This window comes from Lissotriton helveticus, chromosome 8, assembly GCF_964261635.1.
Source record: "Lissotriton helveticus chromosome 8, aLisHel1.1, whole genome shotgun sequence".
Classification (NCBI taxonomy): Eukaryota; Metazoa; Chordata; class Amphibia; order Caudata; family Salamandridae; genus Lissotriton; species Lissotriton helveticus.
In genome coordinates this window covers 398,342,562-398,367,760 of record NC_136069.1, presented here as the reverse complement: position 1 = coordinate 398,367,760, position 25,199 = coordinate 398,342,562, and the positions used below count along the sequence as shown (strand labels likewise).

The 25,199-nt window shown below is 42.9% G+C and overlaps 1 protein-coding gene across 14 annotated transcripts in view; it reads left to right on the top strand.

Annotated features, from left to right (window-relative positions):
* Positions 1-25,199, top strand: part of POSTN (periostin) — a 158,368-nt gene that overhangs the window by 50,105 nt on the left and 83,064 nt on the right. For all 14 annotated transcript variants that reach the window (XM_078657229.1, XM_078657224.1, XM_078657225.1 and 11 more), the window contains exons 5-7: positions 17,977-18,141; positions 19,857-20,003; positions 24,227-24,368. In XM_078657229.1, the coding sequence (XP_078513355.1) occupies positions 17,977-18,141; positions 19,857-20,003; positions 24,227-24,368 (454 nt within the window). The remainder of the gene's footprint in view (positions 1-17,976; positions 18,142-19,856; positions 20,004-24,226; positions 24,369-25,199) is intronic.

Sequence of the window (25,199 nt, the reverse complement as noted above, 5' to 3'; positions counted from 1 at the left end):
CTTTCAGATTCGGTATTTTACCACCCAATCCAATTGGGTGGTAAAATACTGAATCCAGGTGTGCATGCACATGTGTGCATGCACACCTATGCCATGTGACAGACAGACATGCCCTTAGGGCATGTCTGTGTGCCACATGTAACACGTGCCTGTATTCAGGGTGCTAGAGGGTGTCAAAGTGACACCCTCTGCACCCTTGCAGGATTCGGTATTTACCGAATCAGTAAATACCGATTCAGTATTGCCCATTGATTCCTATGGGCTTCAAGGCCCATAGGAATCAATGGGCAATACCAAATCGGTATTTACCGATTCGGTAAATACCGATTTTTACAGAATCGGTAATTCAATTACCGATTTTACCTAAATCACCCTCCTTCTATTTTACCGATTCATAAATACCGAATCGGTAAAATTCGGTATTTATGAATCGGTAAAATAGAATTACCTACATCTGACCCTAGATAAATTATGCTTGGGTTGGATATAAAACATTTGTAATGTACCAATCCACAATTTCATAAAACTTTGCAAAACATGATATCTGTTGCAAAATAAAGCTGTAATAAATGTAATTACATGTTCTTATGATACTAAAACTCATGACAGCACTACAAGCTGGGAGTTTAGTGTGATAAGGATGATTATTTGGTTGACGCCAAACAGAGGAGAAATGTGAGTACAATGGTATTTTTGTTGTGCTCATATACTACTGGAAGTCCAATTTACAGCAAATATATATGCCTAACTTCATTTTAGGTGTGCATAAAAGCCATCTGTGGGCATTGATCCAATATCCCAATTCATGAAATTAAGAACTAATGACATTAATGCCCAGTGGTAGAAATCAAAATTGTAGAAAATCTGTCAGTCTGGTGAATATTTCCCAGTATGGTTTAATGACCATGGATACAGATGCTGTCAAAGGATGATCAGGTGGCGGATAACTGAGGCATCTCAGAACAGTGACAATGATTTCTCAAGTGATGAAGTGTAGAAAATTGGGTTACTGATTGAGGGTTTGAAACTGTATCCAAGCAGCAACCACAGTTCTCTTCAGGGTGAAACACAAGCAAACTCCAAATTAACCTGTGCTAAACTCTCTGGTATCTTGGCACAAAAGCTGTCAGAATTAAGTTAGAGGCAATGTGTAGAATGTTTTTGCAGTTCACAAAAAACACATGAACAAAACAAAACCAGTTTAGAAAAATAGAGTAAAATATAACACATTATTTGACACTACGGGTGGGTGGATAACTCTGCTATGCCAGCGAACATTGCAGATTTTAAAACTCTGCACTCCGCAATTGGAGCTGAGTAAGACTTACTGTTCTCCTCCTGTCCCATGGTGTCCTGACTCTTGCCTGCTGTGCTCCTGCCTGCTGCTGTGGCTCGCTCTACTCACCTTTCTCTGCTAGGCTGCTCCGTTCAATAATTTCCAGGAAGAAAGGCAGTGCGCATGGCCTGGCATACTGCGTGAAGGCATGCCATGTCAGGTATGCCTTCATGCAGTATGCCATGGGCATGCGCACTGCAGTTCTTCCTGGTAAATATTGAACTGGTGCAGCAGAGCAGAGGAAGGCGAGTGGGGTGAGCCACAGGGACAGCAGCAGGACCAGAGCAGGCAGGAGTCCGGACACAGTAGGACTGGAGGAGAATGGTAAGTCTCTTACTTCACTCTGCAGGCACTTGTCTAATACTTGGGAGGGTTAGGGGTGGGGTGTTTAGCGTGAGGGGTCGGGGTTTAGCAGGATGGAGGGAGGGAGGAGGCCTGGGGGTTAACCGGGGGGTAGAAGAAACAGGGGCAATAAGTGACTCCGCCAGCCACGGAACTCTGGAATTTCATGCAGTTTTCTAATAACTCCAAGAAATTTCGCGGAGTGCTACTACGTCAGCTCCGCTCATGCTTATTTGATACCACAACAACAAAAATCAAATTATTAGAACTAGGGATATGCAATTTAAAAAATGCAAGTAGGAATAGTGCATGAAAGAACAAAGCAATAACTGTGGTTATCTAGCCGTGTTCACAAGTTCAATCTGACTGTGATGGAGCATGGGCCATCTACAAGGACGCAGTTAGGTCTGCTGAACAAAGTGCCTTATGTCCTTGGTGTGTGGCCTGCATGGCGGTGCTTTGTGAGGCTTCGCTTTGTCACAGGCCAGTTCCAAGGGGCTGCGAGGGCCACAATGTGAGGTCCTCAGTCGGTTCCGATGAAGCAGTGTGGCACAGCTTTGCGAGGCTTCACTTCGAGTCATGTCGGTTGTGATGAAGCTGGGAGAGACACTTGGCAAGCCTTTGCGCTGATTGGAGTTGATTCTGTTGAGTCTGGCAGCTGTGCGGCAAGGCTTTACTGGACTTTATGTCACCAGAGTAACAGCCCTTGCAGCAGAGCAGAGTCCTGAGGTACAGTGTTTGTAATGTGCAAGAGTGTGGTAGGTGACAGCTCCATCCCCCTATCAAGTAGGAGATGGTGCATCCTGCTGACAACTATTCCCCCTTTGTCTCACTGTCTGGGAGCAATACACAAAGATCAACTGCCAGCTACACCTAGTCATGTGATCCAGAATACAGGCACCATATGGTTGGGATAAGAAAATGTCACATTTCTTAAAGGGGAGTTTTCAGAGCTGTGTTTAAAAATTCAACTTTAAAGAGTGTTTTAAATTACAATTCTTTAGACTCCAAATTGGACTGTCCGACCTGCTCTGAATTGAAAGTTATCACTTATTAAATGTAATAAGGCAACCCAATGTTATCCTATGGAAAAGGCACGTCTTGCAGTAGAGAAACATGAATGAAATCATCCCATCCTATACCAAGACATTCATTGTAATAGGTTCAAATGGGCAACTTGGGATGTGGCTGGGATCAAAGCTAAATTTAGGAACTTGACTAGTAGTCCTTATAAACAAATGCCAGATTTTATATCTCCAGAAAACCTGGGCTACTGTGTCATCTCTAAACATGCATTAGAACTCTGGAGCATTTTGGAGGCCGAAGATCCCGACATCTGTTTCATTAGTGAAACATGGCTCCACAGTCATGCCTCTCCTGATGTCACTATAGCTATTCCCCCTCAATATCATCTAGTCAGATTAGACAGAGTAGGTAGAGGGGGAGGCATCGCAGTTGCGACCAAGGCCCCCCTCGAGATTATTACTGTAGAATCCTATACCACTAAGATGTTGGAAATATAAATTTTTAAGATTAGCACTTATGACTCGGCAACATGGAGAGGAGCCTTAGTCTACAGATCCCCAGGTCCAAAAGCTGAGTTTGTGAATCAACTATTGGGATTGGTTGTACCACATGTATTAGCCGCAGACAATTTCATTAATTATCACACAAAGCAACTGTCGGATCCAGACACCAACCAGTTGGTTGGAACATTGGAAACACTGGGAATGGCCCAGAAGGTAGTAGGCCCCACCCATCAAGCTGGACACACCCTAGACTTATTATTTACTAACTCTACCAAATTGACAATCGAGCCATCTGTACCACTACTGTGGACCGATCACCACCTATTAAAATTCTGTATGGCCATGAATTCTTCAAGAAATCGTTAGAAGAATAAATCCACTTTAATTCAGCCAAGGCGTAAATTAACCCCTGATGCCTTTTCGGTCCATTTTAACCCGCAGCAGGTACGCCATACTGACACTGTGGAATAGGCCGCTATTGCCTTTGAAGACACCATTGCATCCACACTGGACGTGGTTCTCCCTCTAGCCAGGGTTAAAATTAAAGGGATAGCTTCGCCATGGTTTACGGCAACATTTTAAATTGACAAACAATTTTGTAGAACAGCTGAACACCAATTGAGGAAAACTAAAACTGTTGCAGATCGAAGGAAATATAAACAGATTCACCACACCTACATAAAGAACATTAAACTCAGCCGCGGCCGGTAGTGGGAGTACCGGCCGGGCGGTGACGTGAGGTGGGGGGAAGGGCAGGGTAGGGGGTAGTAATGTATGGAATCCGGACCTTAACAGGTAAGTAAACATAAAAATAAATAAAACTAATTTCGTTGCGCGCACTGCATCACCAAATGTGATGCAGTTCGCACAACGAAATTCGTTTTATTTAGTTTTATGTTTACTTACCTGTTAAGGTCCGGATTCCATACATTACTACCCCCCACCCTGCCCCTCCCCCTCCCCACGTCACCGCCCGGCCGGTACTCCCACTACCGGCCGCGGCTGATTAAACTGGCCAAAAAGTTGTATCTGACTGAACAGATAAATAATGCAGCCCTCTCCAGTAAAGAGCCCCACAAAATACTGAAAGAGTCTACCTCTCCCCATGTAGAGCAGTCTTCTATACTTTCTACACAAGAATGGGTAGACTCTGTATCTTCTTTTTTTGATAATAAAGTTGGAACCATCTACTCATCTTTTCCCCAAGGCGTCACAGACCCTCATCAGCAGAGCAGCCTGTCCACGCCACCCCTACAGCCAGAATCTAACAATGTGCCTCTGCTGTTGGAATTTGAACCTTTAACTGTTAATGAAGTGCTAGGAGGCTTAACTAAGATTAAATCAGGTTCCTGTGGACCCCCTTCCAACCCCGTTCTTGTACGAAAATTATGCCCCAACTTGCAAACACACTAACTGAAATCTTTATTATGTCATTGGAACAAGTCAGGGTCCCCACTCGATGGAAAAATGCCCAAGTTAAGCCTATTCTTAAAAAACCTACGGCAGATCCCAGCCAACCAGCGAATTATCATCCCAACGTTACCTTATTTTGGGAAGGTATTAGACCATCTTGTCAACAAACGCCTTACTGCCCACCTTTAGAACCATGACCTCTTTGACCCTTCCCAATCCCGTTTCCGTGCTGCTCATAGCATGGAAACTGCAGTTTTAGAGATTACCGATAACATCAGGCTTGCACTGGATAAAAATGAATCAGCAATGTTGGTCCTTCTGGACCTATCCCCGGCCTTTGATACCATCTCCCATAGCATTTTGAAACATCGACTCTGGGAGGTGGGAATCAGGGGGAAAGCCCTTGAAAATTATTTAACGGACCGCTCAACCACCGTCCTTATTGATTCTATATCCTCGTGCAGTCAACCAGTAAGTCAGAGGTCTTCAAACTTTTGTAGCTGGAGCCCCCCAGCTGAAATTTTTTAGATGTTGGGCCCCCCCACCACCTGACAGAAATTTCTGGACTCGACCGCCACGCGCATATTCCGGGCATGTATAGCTCATGTCCCGGTTTTTGGAGAGGTTCGACTAAAAACAGGGGGAGGTGTTTTTTAGGTTTTACAAAGCAGGGATAGTTAGCAGTTGTACCTGATTAACAATCCACTGTGGGCGGACCATTTCCCACTGGGTGATAAACATTTGATATTCTTCAAATATTTTCTGTAAATCTGAGCTCCCTATTCTGGTTAATGCCTTTAAGAGGGGCGGTGGTGTTTGTTCTTCCCAAAGTTGCTGCCAAGGTCTCCTCAGATGTAAAGACCTCTTGGCATTCGATCGCCCCCCTACCGCCTCGGTCAGGCCAACCCATGGTCTCTTCACCCATGTGCCCAGAGCTGATAATCTAAGTAACCGGGGCCCACAGCTCTGCCACTAGCCAGATCAGACCCCCTCTGCTGTTGGGTGCTAGGGTTGCATCTTTAGTAATGGTGCCCTGCGCAGGGTTGCCTTACCATCCTTATTTCAGGCAGCTGTCTCCCCAAGCTTGTTCTTCATTGCCATTCCCCTTGGATGGAATCTACATGGCATTTATGAGGGTTTCCCCAGTCTGTTGCTGTTAATAACCTTGATTGTCCACTTACAACAGTACAAATTTGGGGACTTCAGTGCACTTTTAAATTCAAGCCACACTATTGTCCTCTGTTGAACTACCAACCATCTCCTCCTTTGTACTTTTGACTTCGTGCTGAGAGAAAAGAATTGAGATGTGTGAATTGGCGCATTCAGAAGTAGTCAGAACATGTCTGAGCAGCCTGAACACGTTGGATTTATGTACCAGGCTCTCAAAATCTTAATTTATGCTTCGCAAGTTATATTCCAGTTCCATTGAGTGTGGCTTGGAACAGCCCCCATAAATCTTAATGATTTGGAGTTTGGACTTAATTCCAGGCAAGTTTGAAGTGTACCTTGTACTATTTGGAACGGCCTTAGGTGTCCTTCTGAAGGATTGAGTGGAAACATTTGTTTATCTTTGGATCCCTCTTGGAGCAGATGGAGTACATGCAGATGCACTTTCTCCCATAATGGGTTCTCTGCAGCCCTGGCTGGGAGAAAATGCAGCATAATATAGTGAAATTTGTGATCTTTCTCCCTGTCTGTGGGTGCTTTTCTGGTCCCTTATTTCGTTTCTTTGCTGCCACTGGTGAGGCTTACCAGTCTCTTAGTAGCCAGTTTCAGTGCACATATGTACACCCATCAAGCTACTTAAATCAAAGACTGGTCTATGGCATTAGTGTCTATTACTATCCCCGTGTTCGAGTAGCATCCCTCTGATACATTGACCTAATCTGCATGTGTTGACTCTGTATTAGTCTTGTCACCTGATTCTTTAGCCACTTGTTTTTGTTAGGCGCAGGAGATTTAGTGATTTGCCCAGAATAACAGGATGTTGAGCTTCATTGCAGAGACTCGAACTCCGTTCTGGGAAGAGCTAACTCTCCCAGGAGGGGGTTAATTCAGCTGCAGTGGGAGGCAGGATGTCTCCTCTGCTAAAACCGGAAGCAAAGGAACAGACACGCTTTCAGTTTTAGCAGAGGAGACCCCTCGCCTCCCACTGCAGCTGATGTTAGCTCTGTGAATTAACCCCCTCCTGGGAGAGTTAACAGGACAAAAGAACAGGCACCTCCTGCCCCATCGATCGCCCCCCCTTCCACATACCGGAGTCTTCTTGGGACACAGGGAACAAAGGTGAGATTGGAGTGGAGGTTGCGCCCCCCCTGGGAGGGTGTCGCGCCCCCCTTGGGCGTCGCGCCCCACAGATTGAAGAACACTGCAGTAAGTGTAGGTGTCCCACAGGGTTCAATCCCCATCCCTATGCTGTTTAATCTCTACTTAACACCGTTGGCAGGTATCATTAGATCGTATGGTTTTGAAACAGCGTCATACGCTGATGACACTCAACTACTTATCACCTTTGGTCTAGATTACGTGGACACAAAATTTCGTTTTAAAAACTGTATGGTCCATGTGAATGATTGGATGGGCAAACATAAATTACAATTTAATGGCAGCAAGACCGAGATTATTCTGTTTGGTAGAGCGGAAGAACACTGGTCACATAACTGGTGGCCCTCGGAATTGGGACCATGTCCATCTCCCAAGAAAGCAGTGCACAACCTTGGAGTAACCATTGATAACACACTGTCCATGAAAATTCATGTTTTTTTTTTAAACTCTTTATTCATGACTGCTTTCAGATATTACATTGTACGCATATATATCATTGTCCTCGTACAGTCTTTTCTTATTTCCTCCCATTAAACTTTAGGTATTTGACTTATTGTCTTTCCTAGCTGAGTACATATCACACATCACTGACAACATAGGGTACTCCATGTAAAGTAATAAGTTCTCACATATGGGTTCTTACTGGTAATAACATACATCTCATCAGCGTCTGTACAACATTAGTCCCAAATAGTCAAGTCATAACCATTCCCCATCCCCTCCAACTCCTCCCTCCCCCGTACATCTCCTTGCTTCTCCACCCTTCGTGTACTGTAACCATTGGCCTAGGAATCTCGGGAACACAGATACGTACAGATATTTGTGTTCGTCATCGTCTGGCTAACCCGTGCGCACCATGGGCTAGGCTCTTCTCCCAGTCACACCTTCCCCCGTCCAACAGTCTCATTTATGAGGTCTCTGCCTGAGAGGGTGTCAAATCTATTCCCTCTAGCTCCAGCAGCATCCGCTCCCATTCTTGTGCAATTGGGTGTTTCCGTAGCCCTCTCTCTTCTTCCCTACGGAGAGTTACACCCTCAGCCCTGCCCCACTTTAATAATTCAGATTGCCAAGTGTCTACAGCCGGGGGTCTTGCAGATTTCCATCTCATGGTTAACGCCCTAACTGCCAACAACAATGCCAAGTCCAGGAGCTTCAGTGGGGCCCCATACCCTTTGGGTCTTTTCCTGTGTCCGAGCAGGCTAGGCAACGCTCCCTCCGGTGTCTGCATACCCGTGACAGTGTGGAGTATATGTCGGACCTGTCCCCAATAACCGCTCAGGCGTGGGCAGGACCACATCATGTGGAGAAGGCCAGCCTCATCCGTCTGACACCGGGGACAACAATGGGGAGAGGCAGGGAACATCCTGTGCAGTCTCTGGGGGGTCAGGTATGCTCTATGCAGCACCATGGCTTGTATGAATTTAAACTTCACATTCCTGGACACCCTTCTAGGGTGCTCCAGAACGGTCTTCCAAGCCCCATCCGTCAGAGCCTCCCCTGTGTCAAGCGTCCAGGTGTCTCTGAGTGCGTCAAGAGGCATAGCAGCGTGTTCTCTAATTCCAGTGTATAACCACCGCACTAAGTGTCCCCCTGTCCCCATGTAATGAAGGAGGTGCACTAGTTCGTGTTGCATGGGTTTGGTGCGCTGTGGGGCCCATGTATGTCTTACGTAGTGTGTCACAGTGGCATGTTGGAAGTATAGCCGTGTTGGAGCCCCTGTGGCTTGTACAAAGGAGGCATGGTCTAGTAGTGTGTCATCTCTGAACAGATCACCTACCCTATCCACTCCCGCTTCTGTCCAGGGCTGCAACCTGTGGTGCGTCAGCCGTCCTTGCGGCATCGGGAATCCCAACAGGGGAATGTTATCGGCGTATGGTTGGGCCGTCGACATATACGCCAGGGCCCTTCGCCAGCACATCAGGGCGGTATGTAACAGACGATGGCAATCCCGGGGTATCTTGGCCTTAGGCAATAGGAGGGAGTGCTGCTCTCCGCGCGCCAGCAGATCTCCGCTGAAGTCTATTTCGTGCAGGTTCCTGCCCGCCACCCAGCGCGACAGCCACTGTAATTGGCTCGCATAATAATAACCACGTAGGTCCGGTACACCAAGACCGCCCTGTCTGGTACCCAGTTGGAGTTTTCTGAGACTTATTCTCCGCCGTCCAGAGCCCCAGATGAGGGTAATCAAAATCGTGTTTAGTGTGTTAAATATGTGTTGCGGGAGGAGAACCGGCAGATTTACAAAGTAATATAGCATGCGGGGAAGCAGAACCATTTTGGAAACCGCTATTCTTCCCATGACGGACAGCAGCAAGGACGTCCAGAATTGCACACTACTACGAAGGCCGTTAATGGCCCACCGGATATTACCTTCAATCTGGTCTTCCGGTCGTCTATAAACATTTATGCCCAAATACTTGAATGTGGTCTGCGCTATCGGAATTTGGGAGTCACCCAATTGAATGTGGGAGAGCCTCTGTCCCTCCTGGAAGTAAAACCCCACCGATTTCGCCGGGTTGACCGCTAGGCCGGACACAGCTGCAAACCGGTCAAAAATGGTAGCGAGGGCCAAATGATTCTCCTCTAAGTCCTTGAAATATAAGAGGATGTCGTCGGCGTAGATTGATATCAGGTTGTGCGTTCCTCTGATTGGTATGTCCACCCCTTCCATCCTGGTCCGGAGGGCGATTGCTAGGGGTTCAAGGGTGAGGACAAACAGCAGGGGCGACAGCGGGCAACCCTGCTGCGTATCTCGGTGGATGTCATAACTAGAGGAGACGTATCGGTTAGTGCGTGCTCTGGCCGTTGGGCACGTGTACAGTAGCCAAATCCACCATATGAGGGGGTCAGGGAGGCCAAAACGTTTCAAGACCTCGAACATAAATGTCCATGACAGGAAGTCGAACGCCTGTCGGAGGTCTAGTGCGACACAGCCGGCCCGAGGGAGAGCCAGCGGCGCAGCAGCCATAAGGGCATGGAGCCTGCTCATGTTTTGGGACGTGCTTCTCCCCGGCAGGAAGCCGCATTGATTCGGATGTATTAGGGCCGGGAGATGGGCCTGAATTCGCAGAGCTATGGCTTTACTGAGTATTTTATATTCCGTAGGGAGCATTGAGAGGGGTCTGTAATTAGTGAGGTCGAGGGTATCCCTACCGGATTTTGGGATTGAGATGACTGAGGCTTGCATTGTCGAGGCAGGTAGATGACCAGACTCATAGGATTCCCTATAGATTTTCTCCAAGACGGGTACCAGGGTTGTAGAATAAGTCTGAAAAAATTCTACCGGTAGTCCATTTTGGCTGGGAGTCTTACCTCGATTGAGAGACCGAATGGCCACTTTGATTTCCTGCTGTGTGATGGGTCCGTCCATCGCTGCCTGTGCATCTCGGGACAGGACTGGGAAAGGTAGGTCCCTCATAAAGGCTATCATCTCCTCTTGGTCCTCCATGGGGGGGGCGTATAATGTACTGAGGTGGTCCCTAAGGGCATAATTTATGGCTGACTGTGTAGATACCAGTCTCCCCATGCTGTCCCTAACTTGTGTATTCACTGGGGTCTCTGGACTGTCTCGTACCAGCCGAGCAGGTAGAGCGCCCGATCTGTCCGATTCGGCCTGTTGCCGCCTTAAGTAGTCTCTATGATCAATAACTCTTAGCGTTTACAAAAGTTCGGCGTGCTCTATATTACTCATTTGCAATTCCTCCTTGCGTTCAGGATCCTCACTTACAGCCGCCTCTAGGGTCTTCAGGCGGTTCTCAACGTTCCACAGTTTTCTGTGAATTTCCTGCCTAGCACCCACCGTCTGCCCTATGGCTGCTCCCCTTATCACAGCCTTCATAGCGTCCCACATCAGTAAGTTAGAAGTCGCCGAGTCCCAGTTCTCACGGAAATAATTATCCACGGCATCCGACAAGGATGCGCCGAAGGGACCGTCCTCTAGCAATAACGGGTTAAGCCTCCAGGTAGGCACTGGAGACGGCACCCGTCCCCATTGCAGATCGAGTGTTAGAGGTCTGTGGTCGGAGAATGAAAATTCATGTTAACATGTTACTCGGCACTTGCTATGGGATCATGCGTAAGCTCCACAGAATTTTCAAATGGTTACCCATTGAAGCCAGGAAACCTCTGGTGCAAGGTCTGTTTATCAGCCGCCTGGATTACAGGAATGCACTGCTGGTTGCACTCAATGAAGATCTGCTTTCCAAGCTCCAAATTCTTCAGAATAACGCTGTATGACTCATTCTAAATCTCCCATCTAGATCGCCCTCTGCTCCCAATCTTAAAAATTTCCATTGGCTCATGGTGCGGCATAGAGGACATTTTAAAATTCTGTGCCTCACACACAAGATCCTGTATGATACTATTATGCAAACTACGCCCAGGGTTACCCCTAAGATCCAGCACCAAACTCCACCTTGTTTGCCACGCATACGAAGATCTCCAAACGGTGGTCAATCTTTTTCATATCTGGCCCCTAAGCTTTGAAATAAGCTGCCATTACATCTTCTATTCATAATTGATCATAGAGGCTTTCAAAGAGAATTAAAGACTTGGCTCTTTCCCCAGTAAACTGGTTATTACATCGTCTTCTTGCTGAATTTCTGCCCAGTGCCATGAGACCTCCCCGGTGAAATGTGCGCTTAACAAGAGCATTTGACATTTGACATTTACTGTGAATGGATACCAATTCTATGTGCCTGCTAGTAATTCCATCACCAGGAGGTAGAGCTAAGGGAGAGCCCAAACTCCTTGTATGCTCAATGGTGCACTACAAGTCTCTCTTATTAAAGCCTCTGCTACTTTGCACAAATTCTTCGCCTTTATTTTAGCAATATTCAGTTGTTTATGTTAATTTTTATATTAATTGCTTTGGAGCTTGTAGTAATGCTTTATTAGTAGACCTTTTTGATTTTTTGATAAAATATTCCATTATTTACAATGTAGCCTTAATTTGGGCTAGGTGTCCCATGTTTGGTAAAGATGTTTGTGGTCTGAAAGATTTTAGTAGAGAATCATATTTGCATTTTATACATGACTTATATGGGAATGCGTTGAATGATAATGATAATAACTTTGAATCTAATGAGTGCTGCTGAAAAAATGCATTGTGAGTATCTGTTTCTCCCTACCTTAACTGAAAGGGGTTGTTCATCCACTCTTTAATAACTTACTATGCTGGCATGCCTTCTTGACATAGGGATCATAATCTGGTACCTATGGAGGTGTTGATAAAATGACAGTTGGCTTTTCTGGCTCCTTCCTTAGATATATTCAGGCTTCCCACCCCAAGGGCATGTGCTTAAGATGGGCAGGGATTGATCCAACAAGAGTGCTTTCATCATTGTTTAATTATAACTTGGATCTTTTCCAAATTTGTTTAAAACCGGATGCTGCAGCAAATACTGTTATTGAGTCATTTGAAACAATCTGTGCACATGCTAATGCTTTATTAATCAATCCCAGACCCTTGAAATCAAGACCTCTTAAAGGATGATTTAATGGAGCCTGTATTAAGGCTTACCTAGCGTTTAAACAGGCTCTTCATTCAGTTCCTAGGGACTCAACAGCTCTTTCCAGTGGTCATACTAAATATAAACAGATTCTGTAACATAGGAAAAATATCAAGAGAAATGGCATAGGAGAATTTGCTCCAAGCTAGTGAGGCTAAAAACACTCCCCTATTTTGGACACTTATTAATTCTCTGTTGTTTAGTCAGTACGATCTAAAATCGTTACTGTCACTGGTTTCTGTGGAAGATTGGGTTTCCCACTGTTGATGAATCCCCTAATATTAAGCCAGTATGGGCATGTAATTCTTGTTTGAGTTTTGCTGTAGAAGAAACACAATAGGCCATCAGTGCCAGCGAATCTGGTAGAGCTCCAGGTCAGGACGGAGTTCTGACTGACCTTTTTTGTGCTGACTCATTACTTTGGGTTGTTACTTGCTAATGTTTTTAATTTGGCTTGCAGTGGAGCTCTACCTAGTTCATGGGACAAGGCTGTCAGAGTGCCAATATTTCAGAATGGTAGTAATGCCAGCTCTGCATGCTACCGACTAATAGCCCTGCTTGATTCCTCTATTAAAATCTTAGGCAGGGTGCTTTTACAAAGACTTGAGACATGGGCCATAGGCAATGTAATCCTCTCTGGTTTACAATTGTAATTCGCAAGGGCATTGGTACTCTTGAACAGTGCCTCAACCTGGAATTGATAACAGGAACATACACCAGGGCCAGACAGGGTGTTCTCTACCTGGGCTTCATGGACGTTAGCAGTGCGTTTAATTGCTTTAACCATAGTACACTTTGGACTATTTTGGCTTCTATGGGCATTGACCATGGAATTATACATCTACGGTCAGATGTAAGACCATTCTATTTTGCAAACCTCAAATTGTGATGTCTCGCGACTCGCAATTTGTGACTCGCAAAATAGAATGTACAACAGTGTCTGAGTCACTGTTTGTGATTCCCAAATGGGTCACAAATAACCTGCCTCATTAATATTCATGAGGCAGGTCACAATTTGCAACCCATTGGGAATTGCCAACTCTCACAGGGATGGAGGCCTGCAGTTTTTTGAGATACAGCCAATTTTCCTTCAAGGAAAAAGGGATGCATTTAAAAAAGAAAAATGAAACATTTCTGTTTCATTTTTTAAGAGCAGGCAATGGTCGGTGGGACCACTGGCTGCTCTTAAAAAATATTTGTTTGCTGCCCAACACAAAGGGAAAGGGGTCTCCTAGGGACCCCTTCCTGCTTGTGACTGGCTTACCACCTACTTTAAGTAGTTGGTAACTGTAAATGTTTAGCGACTACATTTGTGGTTGGAAAACGCTTGTATATACTAGTGCCACTCACTATTGGGAAGGGATGCCCTTGGCACCCCCTTCCTAATAGAGACTCGCAAACCCTATTAATACACCTTTTTAGTGGGTTCTAATGGGCCTATTTCCTATTTTGCCCAAGTAGAGAATGTGCCAAAAGTTTTGCAGTCGGGGGGTAGGGGGGGCAGGTAAGGTTGCGTCTCTGCCCCTTTTCTGTTCTCTCTGTATAAAAATAGTTTGGAGAAGGCCATTCTTGACCCTCCACTAGAGACACCCAAGATAGGCAAAAGGTTCATTCCCATACTGTTGATTGTGGATGATGCTGTTCTTACGGTCCACACGCCCTATTGAAAATGACAGACTCTCCTAAATGCATTTACTCAATTTATGGGAAACCTAGGCCTCAGAACAAATATTCAGAAAAAAATGCATTTTGAATATTTTGAAATTTTTTAAAAATCTTCGATTTTAATATCAACAAGGTCCGTATTCTGGTTGTCCCTACTTTCTGCTACCTTGGTGTTTTGTTTGATGGTAAGGGTGGCTGGACTCCCCAAATTATCATTAAATCAGAGCATTTGCTTACAAATTCTGGGGTAGTCTCTAGGTTTGCTGCCAGGCTAGGCTCATGCCCCTTAAATGAAATGTGCACTTTATATAGTGCCAAAGCTGTGTCAGCAGCAACCTATAAGGAAATCATTTGGGAGATTTCAAGGGTGGTTAAAGAGCGAACTATGGAGAACAGTATTTTGAGGCATATGCTTTTGGTCCATTCTTCTGGTTCCATGTGCCAAAGTGAACCAGCCTGCCTTTTATTGAGGATATCATTAAGGCAGCATCAATCCTACTGTTTCACTCGATCTGGATGAAGCCTAAATCAGCACTGAATAGGGACATTGTAGTTGATTACCTCTCTCTTGACCCCTCGCTTGAGAGACCCTGGCTGTGTTATGTCAGGGAGGTGTAGTCATCTCTGCACATTCCTTTTATACATACTGTAGGGTGTTTGACATTTCACTGCCCGAAAGTAGAACTAAAGGTCAGATTCAATGGGGTGGCGAGGCTGCAAGGGATCAACGCGACCTCTTGAAGAGTCTGGTGGTCTCATAATTATCCATGCTCCCAGTGTGCTGCATGCAGTCATATTTGAGCAATATTCCATCTACCCACCATAGGTACATTTTGACCAAGTTCCTTCTCACTTCAGTTCAATTTATGGAGGCTTACCCAGTGAGAGGTCAATGGATGAGAGAAAAGAGGGTCTGTCCTTGTTATGGTCGGTCTGTTCAATGCACTATGCACTTTGTTTTCTTTTGCACTTTTTACCGCTCTACTAGAGTGAGATTTATGAGGCCCAATAGTCTACATTTTAGGCAGTATAGACAGGCCTTGTTGGTTTTGCAATCTGTTCCTAACCAGCTGATATGCTCAACAATTCTAAATTATGTATCCACTGCTGTGAGCAGTAGGAAGCATTCTCTTGATTTGTATGCTATGACTATATTCAGTTGATTGTGTTACATCATGTTTGATATATGCTACATTATGCTTAAGAGCCATGTACTAGTTGTGTATGTTCATTCGTATTAATTTTCAAACATGCATTTCCTCTCATTGAACCACTTGTATGTCCCGAATTAATTATGTGTGAGGGTAGAGCAAGGTTATCATAACCATTAACATTGCAGACCATTAAGTAGGTTTTTGTTTTTAGGTTTATACAGCCTGTGCTGCTACATTAACACTTTTGTGTTTAGCCATTAAGAGAGGGTACTGAGACATGTGACTCTGTTTTCAATGTATTCTTACTATAGTAACTGTTTTTTATCGTGTACTCTGTTTTAAATCTATTGTCAGTACAATAAGCGTCCTGTTTTTATTGTGTACTTTTATGGTTTTCAATCCGTAAACCGAATAAAGATTAATGGTGATGATTAGTTTTAAAGGTTTTTGCTAACTGGACTTGTAAATGTTAAAAGTACATGTCCAACTTTTCAAATACACTTCACCCTAACCTATGGACTGTTTAGGGCCTACTCTAGGGGTGACATATATATATCGAAAAAGAAGGTTTAGGCCTGGCAAGAAATGTATTTTTGCCAGGTATAAATGGCTGTTTAAAACTGCACACACAGGCTACAATGGCAGGCTTGAGACATGTTTAGAAGGCTACTTACGTGGCTGACATAATATGTGCTGCTGCCCATGGTACATGTACCACTTTACTAGGGACTTACAAGTAAATTAAATTTGCCAATTGGGTGTAAACTAATTTTTGGATTTTTAAGGTAGAGGGAACCAGCACTTTAACATTGGTAAACAGTGGTAAAGTGTGCATAGTCCCATGGCCAACAAAAATGAATTCAGCAAAAAAAGGAGGAGAAAGGCAGAAGGTTTTGGGATGACCCTGCAAAGAGGACCCAATCCAACAAGAATACTACAAGTTTCAATATACAGTACAATACAACTCCAATGGGGACAGACTCAAGTAAACCATATTTTGTGAAAAGATTAAGCATGAGGCAAGCGTTTTGTGTAAAAAAGATGGAAAGCAGAGAGAAGTAATCTGTAACCTTAGGCTTCATAGAGTGGAATCATCTTTAAATGTCTATTGTAAAAGAAGAGAAAAGTAGTTATCTGTATAGTTTAGAGAAAACAGGATTTGCTTTGGTAAAAAGCACTTTCTATCTGTACAAGTCAAAGATTTCTAAGGCTTCTGCAAACAAAGTATAGCTAACAGTGGGCCCAGGTTGCAATTAGAATGTTCTGGGGTTGTCTAATATTTATGGAAAGGCTAACAACATAATGAACAATGATCAAGCTGTGAAGAATGATGTGAGTTTGTCTTTATGGGAAGGAAAATTCATGCTCAGAAACTAATTAGCTGGAAGGGGACAACTCAGATTAAAACCAGGGCAATCAATGTAGGGAATCAGGTGTCAAATCTGTGAGGTCATGTTACTGAAAAAGCTGATGGACGTTGATATAACATCTTTGTGGCATCATCATGAAATGGAGGTACAGTGCCAATTCGCTAAGAATGCTGAAAGTTTGCCCTATAATGGTGGTTCTGAACCTCGAGACTGCAATGTCTACTCAAGGGGTCCACAACTGTTTGGAAAATTAAGCAAGATGTACATAAAGAAACAGAATGTAAATATGCAATGTGAAATTGGAGCCTAAATTTTAGTTGGTATCCTTAGCTTGATTTGTGGAATCAGCGCACTTAAACAACATCTACTATAGATGCTTAGTGGACTCAATTGAAATACTTGTAGAAGTTGAAAACTGGTAGGTGCCAACAAAATAGAGATTTTCCCTTTTTGCTTCGAGTGCTTGCTGGCATGCTAGGGTCTAGCGTATTACTTGGTCTTTCAGAAATTAAACGGAATTTTGAAAAGCACCAACCTTCTCATTTAAATTAATATTATGTGTTTGAGTATTTGTATGAGAAAAACATTTTGTGTTGGGGGCATTTGTATGATGTTTCTACCTTTTTGTGTATTGTTTGCAGTTTAAAATCATTCATATTGCTTAGGCCAGAATAAAGATACAGAAAGGGTCCACACAAGTCAAAAGGTTACGAATCACTGCTCTGTAGTGCTACTGAAACATTTGAGTGTTCAAACTTTCTTGGAATATACAAAAAAAATCCAAGAGTACTTCCAGGAACTGTAATTGAAGAAATTTCCCAGCTGTACTCTCAAACGTACACATATGCATTTTCATTTGCTCATTTGTTCCTATTTGTTTGTCCACAGGAAATGTTGTTTCACCATGGGGAAACACATTACCCTGTGTCCACATCAATTTTGGACGTGTTGCTCCTTGATTCCCAAATTTATAATAAAATGTGTGGCTGTTCGCCTCTTTTTTGCACGTGTTCCTCCCGCCTTGCAATGTCCACAACTTGCCACTCTCAGAATATCTACTTATATTTAAAATGACCCCGTACTGGTGTAATTTAAAATACGAGTTATTGTATTTATGAATGCAAATCCATGCTTTGTGAATTATGAGCTAGAATTTGCTCATGTAAAGTATGTTATTTGTCCACCCTCATAACCCTTTGGTGCACAAACGCCTATGTGAATCCAGATGAAAGTCGCAGTTATTCGAATAACAGTGCATGCATCTGCTAGTTTGCAGAAAACTGAAGTTTGTGACGGATGACTTTGCAATCATAATTTCATTCTTTTTTCCAGGAAATCCGTGACGGCTTGCTTGGCAATGTAAATATTGAACTGCTAAATGCCTTGCACTTCCACATGGTCAACAAGCGCATGCTGACCAAGGATCTTAAGAATGGTCTAACTTTGACATCCATGTACAATGACCTGGACCTGCTTATCAACCATTATCCAAATGGGGTAATTATGCTCTTCTTGAGTGTGTTTTATTCAGTTTTCTGTGTTTTCTCTCTAACTGGTTTTTCATTGTTAGCACTTTTACAGATCAGACGTAAATGTGAATGTATTTTATATAACTTTTGTATAATTTTCGATGAACACCTAGCAAACAACTGCTCAGGCCATGCCCCACCCCCTGAAATCAAGCAACTGAGCAATGATCCCAACTAATAAGCAGTAAAACAGGAGGATATACTATGTTGCTTCATTTTACATAAATCCATCATAATCTTCTATATGAACCATCCGTTTCCAATTATCTCTCTGTTATCACATTGACAGATCTGAAAGTCAATAACTACCTTAGAATGAAAAGTATACTCTATGCTCAATTTGTGTGTACTTACAAGAAGACAAACGGTCTTATTCATAAAGTTGAACTTATACTTTTTATGTAAGTTTATTATTATTTTTTACTATTCACAGAGCACGAGTGTAGTTTTACGTGTAGTATCTTTAAGGCTGCAGAGAACTCTGTACATAAAAAGATAGGTCATTTCTGCAGTCGTAAAGATACTACAAGCAAAAATACACTCGTAGTTTGTGAATAGTAAACTTACACGAATAGTGTACGTTTACTGTTGTGAATAAGACCAAATGCCTTTTTAGTGCAATATTATCTAGTAATGATGCCTACAAGGGATTTTGTTTAAATAGAGCAATTCCTATTTTCAAAAAGTTCAAAGATTCAATATCATAAAAATACTTTAGAACTATATGTATTAATCACAGGTTTTGGGCACTGGATGCACAAACGATTAAATCAGAAAAGAACAAACACAGGGATATCTTTAGAAAAGTGTATTATCTTTATGTTTTTCAAAAATTAGTAGGGTACATTCATTTTAGTGCAATGTCAGGGTGAAAAGGCAAAAACTAAGGTAACAAGAGCTTTTGGTATTTTAAATGCTTTGTCAGAGAAACCCTGAGTTAAACCTGTTCAAGTAACGAACTCCTAACATGGAATATGTTACTGTATTTAATCCCTGCCTGAATGTGTGCCAGGGATGATGCCCTTCTTTAAAAAACGATGATTTGACTTGCCTCCAGCCACTTCAGGAATGTGGCCATTTCATTAACTACATTAACTACATTTTTGAGAGAGATCATTGGTCCTAAGTCCACCTTCTATAAATTCTTGTGTGTCACATCTTAATACTAGTATTTGTGTCATTGATGGATGGGGTAGTCAAATAGAAATAGCTTGAAACTGAAAGCAGGACTTGAGGATGGGCAGCAAATATTAACATTTCTATATACATTTTGAGCTTCATTCCTTTCGCTTACAATCATGCACTTATGTTGCAAATAGGTTTTTTACAATAAAGCAAAAAGTTCTTTCCCTACAATAAAGCATATTTCGTTAGTCAAAGCGAGCTAAAATATAATTTTAGAATAACACCAAGGCACGGCCTGAGTCGATTTGGCTTACAGTTGTGTATGTAAGTAGACACATGTTTTGCTTATTAACAAATGGCCAAGGGATTGCTAATCAGTTTCCTGAGCTCTCTTTTTATACCAATGCCTTTGAAAGTAGCATTTGTGATCTGTTCTGAAGCATTGATTTTTTTTCACAGTAAATGTGCCTTTACTTTAGAAGATTTTAGGGGCAGCAGTATGTGCCACGTTGCTTAATTAGTTTCCAATTTTAATTTTTTCATTATTACTTTTTGCAGATTGTTACTGTTAACTGTGCCAGGATCATCCATGGAAATCAGATTGCAACAAATGGTGTTGTTCACGTGATTGATCGTGTGGTTACTGCAGTGGGCAACACCATCCAAGATTACCTTGAATCTGAAGATGAACTGTCATCTCTGAGAGTGAGTACAAGTCATGAATTACGTCAGTGGTCCTGATTGATATTATTGTCAGAGGGTGATTTCACATTCTCAAACTATTTAACTCATAAAGACGTGTCAGTTCCAGGCTTTATGGCAAACGAGCAAGAACCACCCAGGACTGTAAATTGACTAGTAGCAAATTATTTAAGTAAATGCAAAACAGAGATAGGACAGTGCTTTTCGGCTTTCAATTCACTATTTCATAAAGAGGCTACTTTGCAGAATTAGGCACTATCTACAATTAGGAATTAACCATGCCAGGATTTTTTTTTGTCATGCTGCCTGGTAATTAGTACCACTTTGCTACCTAAACAGCAATCAACAGCTCGAAGACCAATTAAACTTTGCAAAGCGAGATACAGTGTGCATAACTCATTTTGCTGGGTAAAATGTCATCAATTTCAGGTATATTCAAAACGTAAGTTAAAATCTTTAAATTATAGAGTAATTAATCAAATATGTGACAACTGCAGCAAATCATATAATTACATAGAAAACCCCATGGCTGCACAGTCACACTTTCACTGTACCTCTCTGCCTGCCTGTAACGTTTACATTACAATGCTTTTGTTACAATTCACAATATACATAAACAAAGCTTTAGAAACACCAATGCAATATCTGATACAAAAGGGTCTGGATATAAGTAACAATCAATTAAAAACAGTCAACTAAGAGCAATACGATAGGTCGCAGAGTCCATTTGCACAATCATTCTTCTTATGGCCTAGTCTATTGGTCTCATATACATGACAGCATGAGGACGCAAGCTGTCAATCATAGTGGACACTGCAAGTGGTGCATTGTTGACTCTGCTTTGAAGATTTGCAGTACACTATGTTTAAAAAAACAAGGGAAACCCTTGGTTTTACAGGAACATGGGGTGTATATTATTTTAAGAAAAACAGGGGTTCCTATAAAAACAAAACATTAGGTTGTAATAGCCGTCAATGTAGAAAATCCAAAACAATGTTTTAATAAGCAAACAATAAAAATACATTGATCAAAACATAGAGTTGCGGTGGGCAGTGATTCAAACATGACATGCAGTAGTGCTCAGGCAAATAAAGTGATAGATGTGACTCAAAAGTGCAATATTTGCATTGTAAATAAATCAGTTGGAATACAGCCCCTCAGCTGTACAATGAATTTATGTATAGAAGGATCTGTTTATGTTGTTGAGAACATTTCGATCCTTTCCTCGTAGTAGGATCATCATCAGGACAAGCTTAAATATGGGGTAACTACAGGCAATGGTATAAAGGGAACAATGGCAGATGTAGAGGTAAAGGGGCAGCTCCCAAAGGAGCTACTGCCCTAAAACAGTGATGCTTTCTTCTTTTCCCCTGACCATCCAACACCTGTCAGGAGCAGACACAGGATTTCCTGCCCTAATGGGAGGCAATTACCTCTGATCGGTAGGTTCTAGACACAATACGAGAGGGGTATTGTTTAGAACATACCCAAACACCACCCAACAGTTCTCTGTGTAGACACAAGTTATCCATGGAACATCAATTTCTGCTCCAATAAAAGGTGCTTGTACTACTTGCCAAAGGGGGTGTAGAGCCAGTGCCTCCACTACATTGTGACAGAGGGGTGTACTTTCTCATTCCCTAGAAAGAGGTACATCCCGTTGGAACATTCCATCTGGTTTATCTTCAGGATGTCATACCTTTGTTCCGGCAAGGCTACTTCATGACTGCTGTACTTGAAGGACGTCTACTTCCATATTCCCATCCATCCCGCCCATTGAAGATTTTTGTAGTTTTTGGTGCGTCGTCAACATTTTCAATTCAACGTGCTGGCTTTTGTAGTCACAACCACCCCAGAGTCTTCACCAAATGTCTGGCTGTGGTAGCCACTCACCTTAGGCATGTTGGCATCCACATGTTCCCTTACATCAATGACTGACTGATCAAGAGTACCATAGAGCAGCAATGTCTGGTGCAAATGGAAACAACCATAGACCTTCTTCACAAGCTAGGCTTCACGTTAAATATAGCAAATCTCACCTTCAGGCCCTCCATGTACAAGCCTTCCTTGGGGCTACCCTAGGCTCCATGGTGGGGATGGCTTAACAAAGCCTGGCCAGGGTCAACGCCTTTCAAAATCTGCTGCGTCTTTTTCAGCCAGATCAACAGGTAACATTAAGAAAAGCAGTGTGTTTGCTCGGCATGATGGCATCCTGCATTGCAACAGTGCCACATGCAAGGTTACACGTGTACCCCTTACAACAGTGGCTAACAGCACAGTGGTCTCAGGAGGAGGGTCTGTGGGAGGATCTAGTGTTGATTTGAAGCCATGCGCATTGCGTTCTGTAGTGGTGGAATGTCAACAACCTGTTACAAGGATGGCCCTTTCTAGATCCAGTCATGTAAGAGACCATCACCATGGTCGCCTCGCTCACTGGATGAGGAGTGCATCTCTGGGAGTAATTGGTTTTTCATTGACTGAGGTGTGAGTCAATGTCAAGCAACAGCCACAATCACTTGCAGGGTGAAACACAAAAAATCACTACATTAACCTATGCTTAACCCTGGGTAGCTTGGCACAAAAAACAGCCTGGCATAACTTAGAGGCTATGTGTACAGCACACAAACAATAATAAAGTAAAAACACACCGCAAGAAAAATCCCAAACCAACTTAGAAAAAAGAGCACATTTTAATAAATAACAAGAATGCAATCAGTATAATTAATTTTTAAGGGTTGAAAATAGTAACCAAAAGACCAAAGCGCCATCTGCGGACATAGTCAAAAGTGAAGGCCAACCACCATGGAGCGCGGTTCTGATGCAAAAGTGGATTGGGCCTGGTCAGCTCTTACGTTTGGACTTAGAAAAAAATTCTGAAAAAAATGTCTGAGAAGGTAAAGTTCAGCATGGCAGGCTGCAAGAAGTTTCTGAGGAGGAGGCGATGTCGTTAGATGGCCTTGGGTCAAAGCTGCAGTGAAGATTTCTACATTCAGACTTAGTCCCCGCAATGGAAGTCAAAACACTCCAGCAGGATGAAGCAGAAGGCTGTAGGCGGAGACAGTTCCACCAGGAAGGATACCCCTTTGGCAAAGGACCACTGAATTAAATTTTTTGCCGCAGAGAAGAATGCAGCGGGAGAAGCCACGAAGTCAATTCGACCGGCGATGCACCTCCAGTAAATCTATTGTGTGACTATCTGGAAGGAATTCACAAAGCCTAACTGTCAGCTATGCACAGTCATATGACCCAAGCCAGGCTGCTGGCAGAAAAGGGCTAAGGGCAGGAAAATGCCAGCTTTCTAATAGTACAAAAGGGGGTGGTGATGGACGGAGCATCTGAACCAATCAAACACTCACACTCAGTCGAAAGATCTGGGTTTGATCCATCACCGTTCTTTAGCCCACTCTGCCACCCCAGTTCAGACATGGCTATATGCAAATCAGTCTGACCCTGTGCCTCATGGGAACAGTCCAGCCCGAACTGCCAAGCCATGCCTTCCCTGGACCGGAAACAAGCTTCCGAGGACCGGTTTCTGGCATTACAGCCGTCTTCAGCCCGGCTTGCTTGAATCCAGTGGCAAAATGAGCAAGGGACTCACGTCTGAGCATACCCTGCCACACTTATGGCGGCCAAAGCGGTACAAAAGGGGGTGGTGATGGACAATGGATTTAGGCCCAGATCTCTGTACTGGGGTGAATGTATGACATTGTTCTGCATTCTGTCCATCACCTGTTGTTTTTGCAGCTTTCTAATAGTGGCATTTTCAAAATTGCAATGAAAAATCTGACTTTACCATTAAAGGGAGTTTATCATTACAATTTCCTAGGTACGAAACATGATATATCAACCTACTCTCAATTTTCTGCCACTAAACCGGCGATAATTTTTAATGCCGACCTTGATAAAATGCCCCAGACTTGTCAAAAATATGTCATGTACATCACTGGACAATTAACAGTTCTAACAGTTCTAACATATGTAATTACCAACAGAGTTTATCTTGTTTCTGCTTTTGACGCTTGATTTTTCAAAGTAACTATTTCTGATTGTGTACTCCACTGTTTCATTTGAACTGCATGTGTCATTGCGAACATGTTTTCATATTTGCCTAAAGGCCACGTTCCATCTAGCATAGTTGGTGTTGGCGAATGGCAACAGGACTGTAATCAGTTTGGTATCTATTTGTAAAATACATTTCATCTTTCTACTTTGTAAATCTTTTCTAGGCGGCTGCCATTGCTTCTGAAGTGCTTGATACTCTTGGCCAACCTGGCCACTTCACACTTTTTGCGCCAACTGATGATGCCTTTGAAAGACTTCCACGAGGTGTTCTTGAAAGGATTGTTGGAGACAAGAAGTCTGCCGAAGGTAACGTGATTAATTGTCGAGCTATACCTTAAGAGCTCTCACAGAAGAATTTGCAAGTCAAAAATATTTTTTTTTTAGATGAGATGAAATGTATCGTATCACATTCGAACACAAGCTGTGTTCTTTAATAATCAAATCGCCTTATCATCTGGAGCACAACCTTGAATGCTGGCGCAGAAAGAGATGAAGAGAAATCTGCTGCACCTTGTGCATCTTTTATCCTCAATTTAGTTAGTGGGTGTTTTTCATACAGAGGTTACTGACAAGTCCGTGTTCTTGAGATGTTTGTCGTTCTCAGAAGATTTGCCATCAAAGTGTGTACATGATGCAATGGAGAGACCAAGAAAGTTGATAGATTGCAGAGGGAAAACCTTAATCAGCAGAACAGCATGGTGGTTTACCAGTTTAGCTTGCACATACCGTTTGGCAAGTTCTTATTAGGAGCCCAGTTATAAAACTAAAGACATTGGGGCATATTATCAAGCCTGGGCGATAAAATTATCGCCGCTTTATCGGTCGAAAACGGCCGATAAAGCGTGATAATTTTATCGCCTAGGCTTGATAATATGCCACATAATTCCTCAAGTCTTTTTCAACTTTTTTGTAATTTACAAAGGATTTCAGGCATGCTTATGGGAAGCTGTGTTACTCTCAGTTTTTGATATTCTTTTGTGAATTTCATAGCAGTCCTATAGGAAAGTCCTCTCACATGCTTCCATGTAGTATGTGGAATGTAATCCTTACTTAAGCATACCACCCAAGTGCAATTGCGTTGCTATTTTTTTCTCCACAAGGATTTTTTTTTCCAAATAGAGAAGTCCTTTTTACATA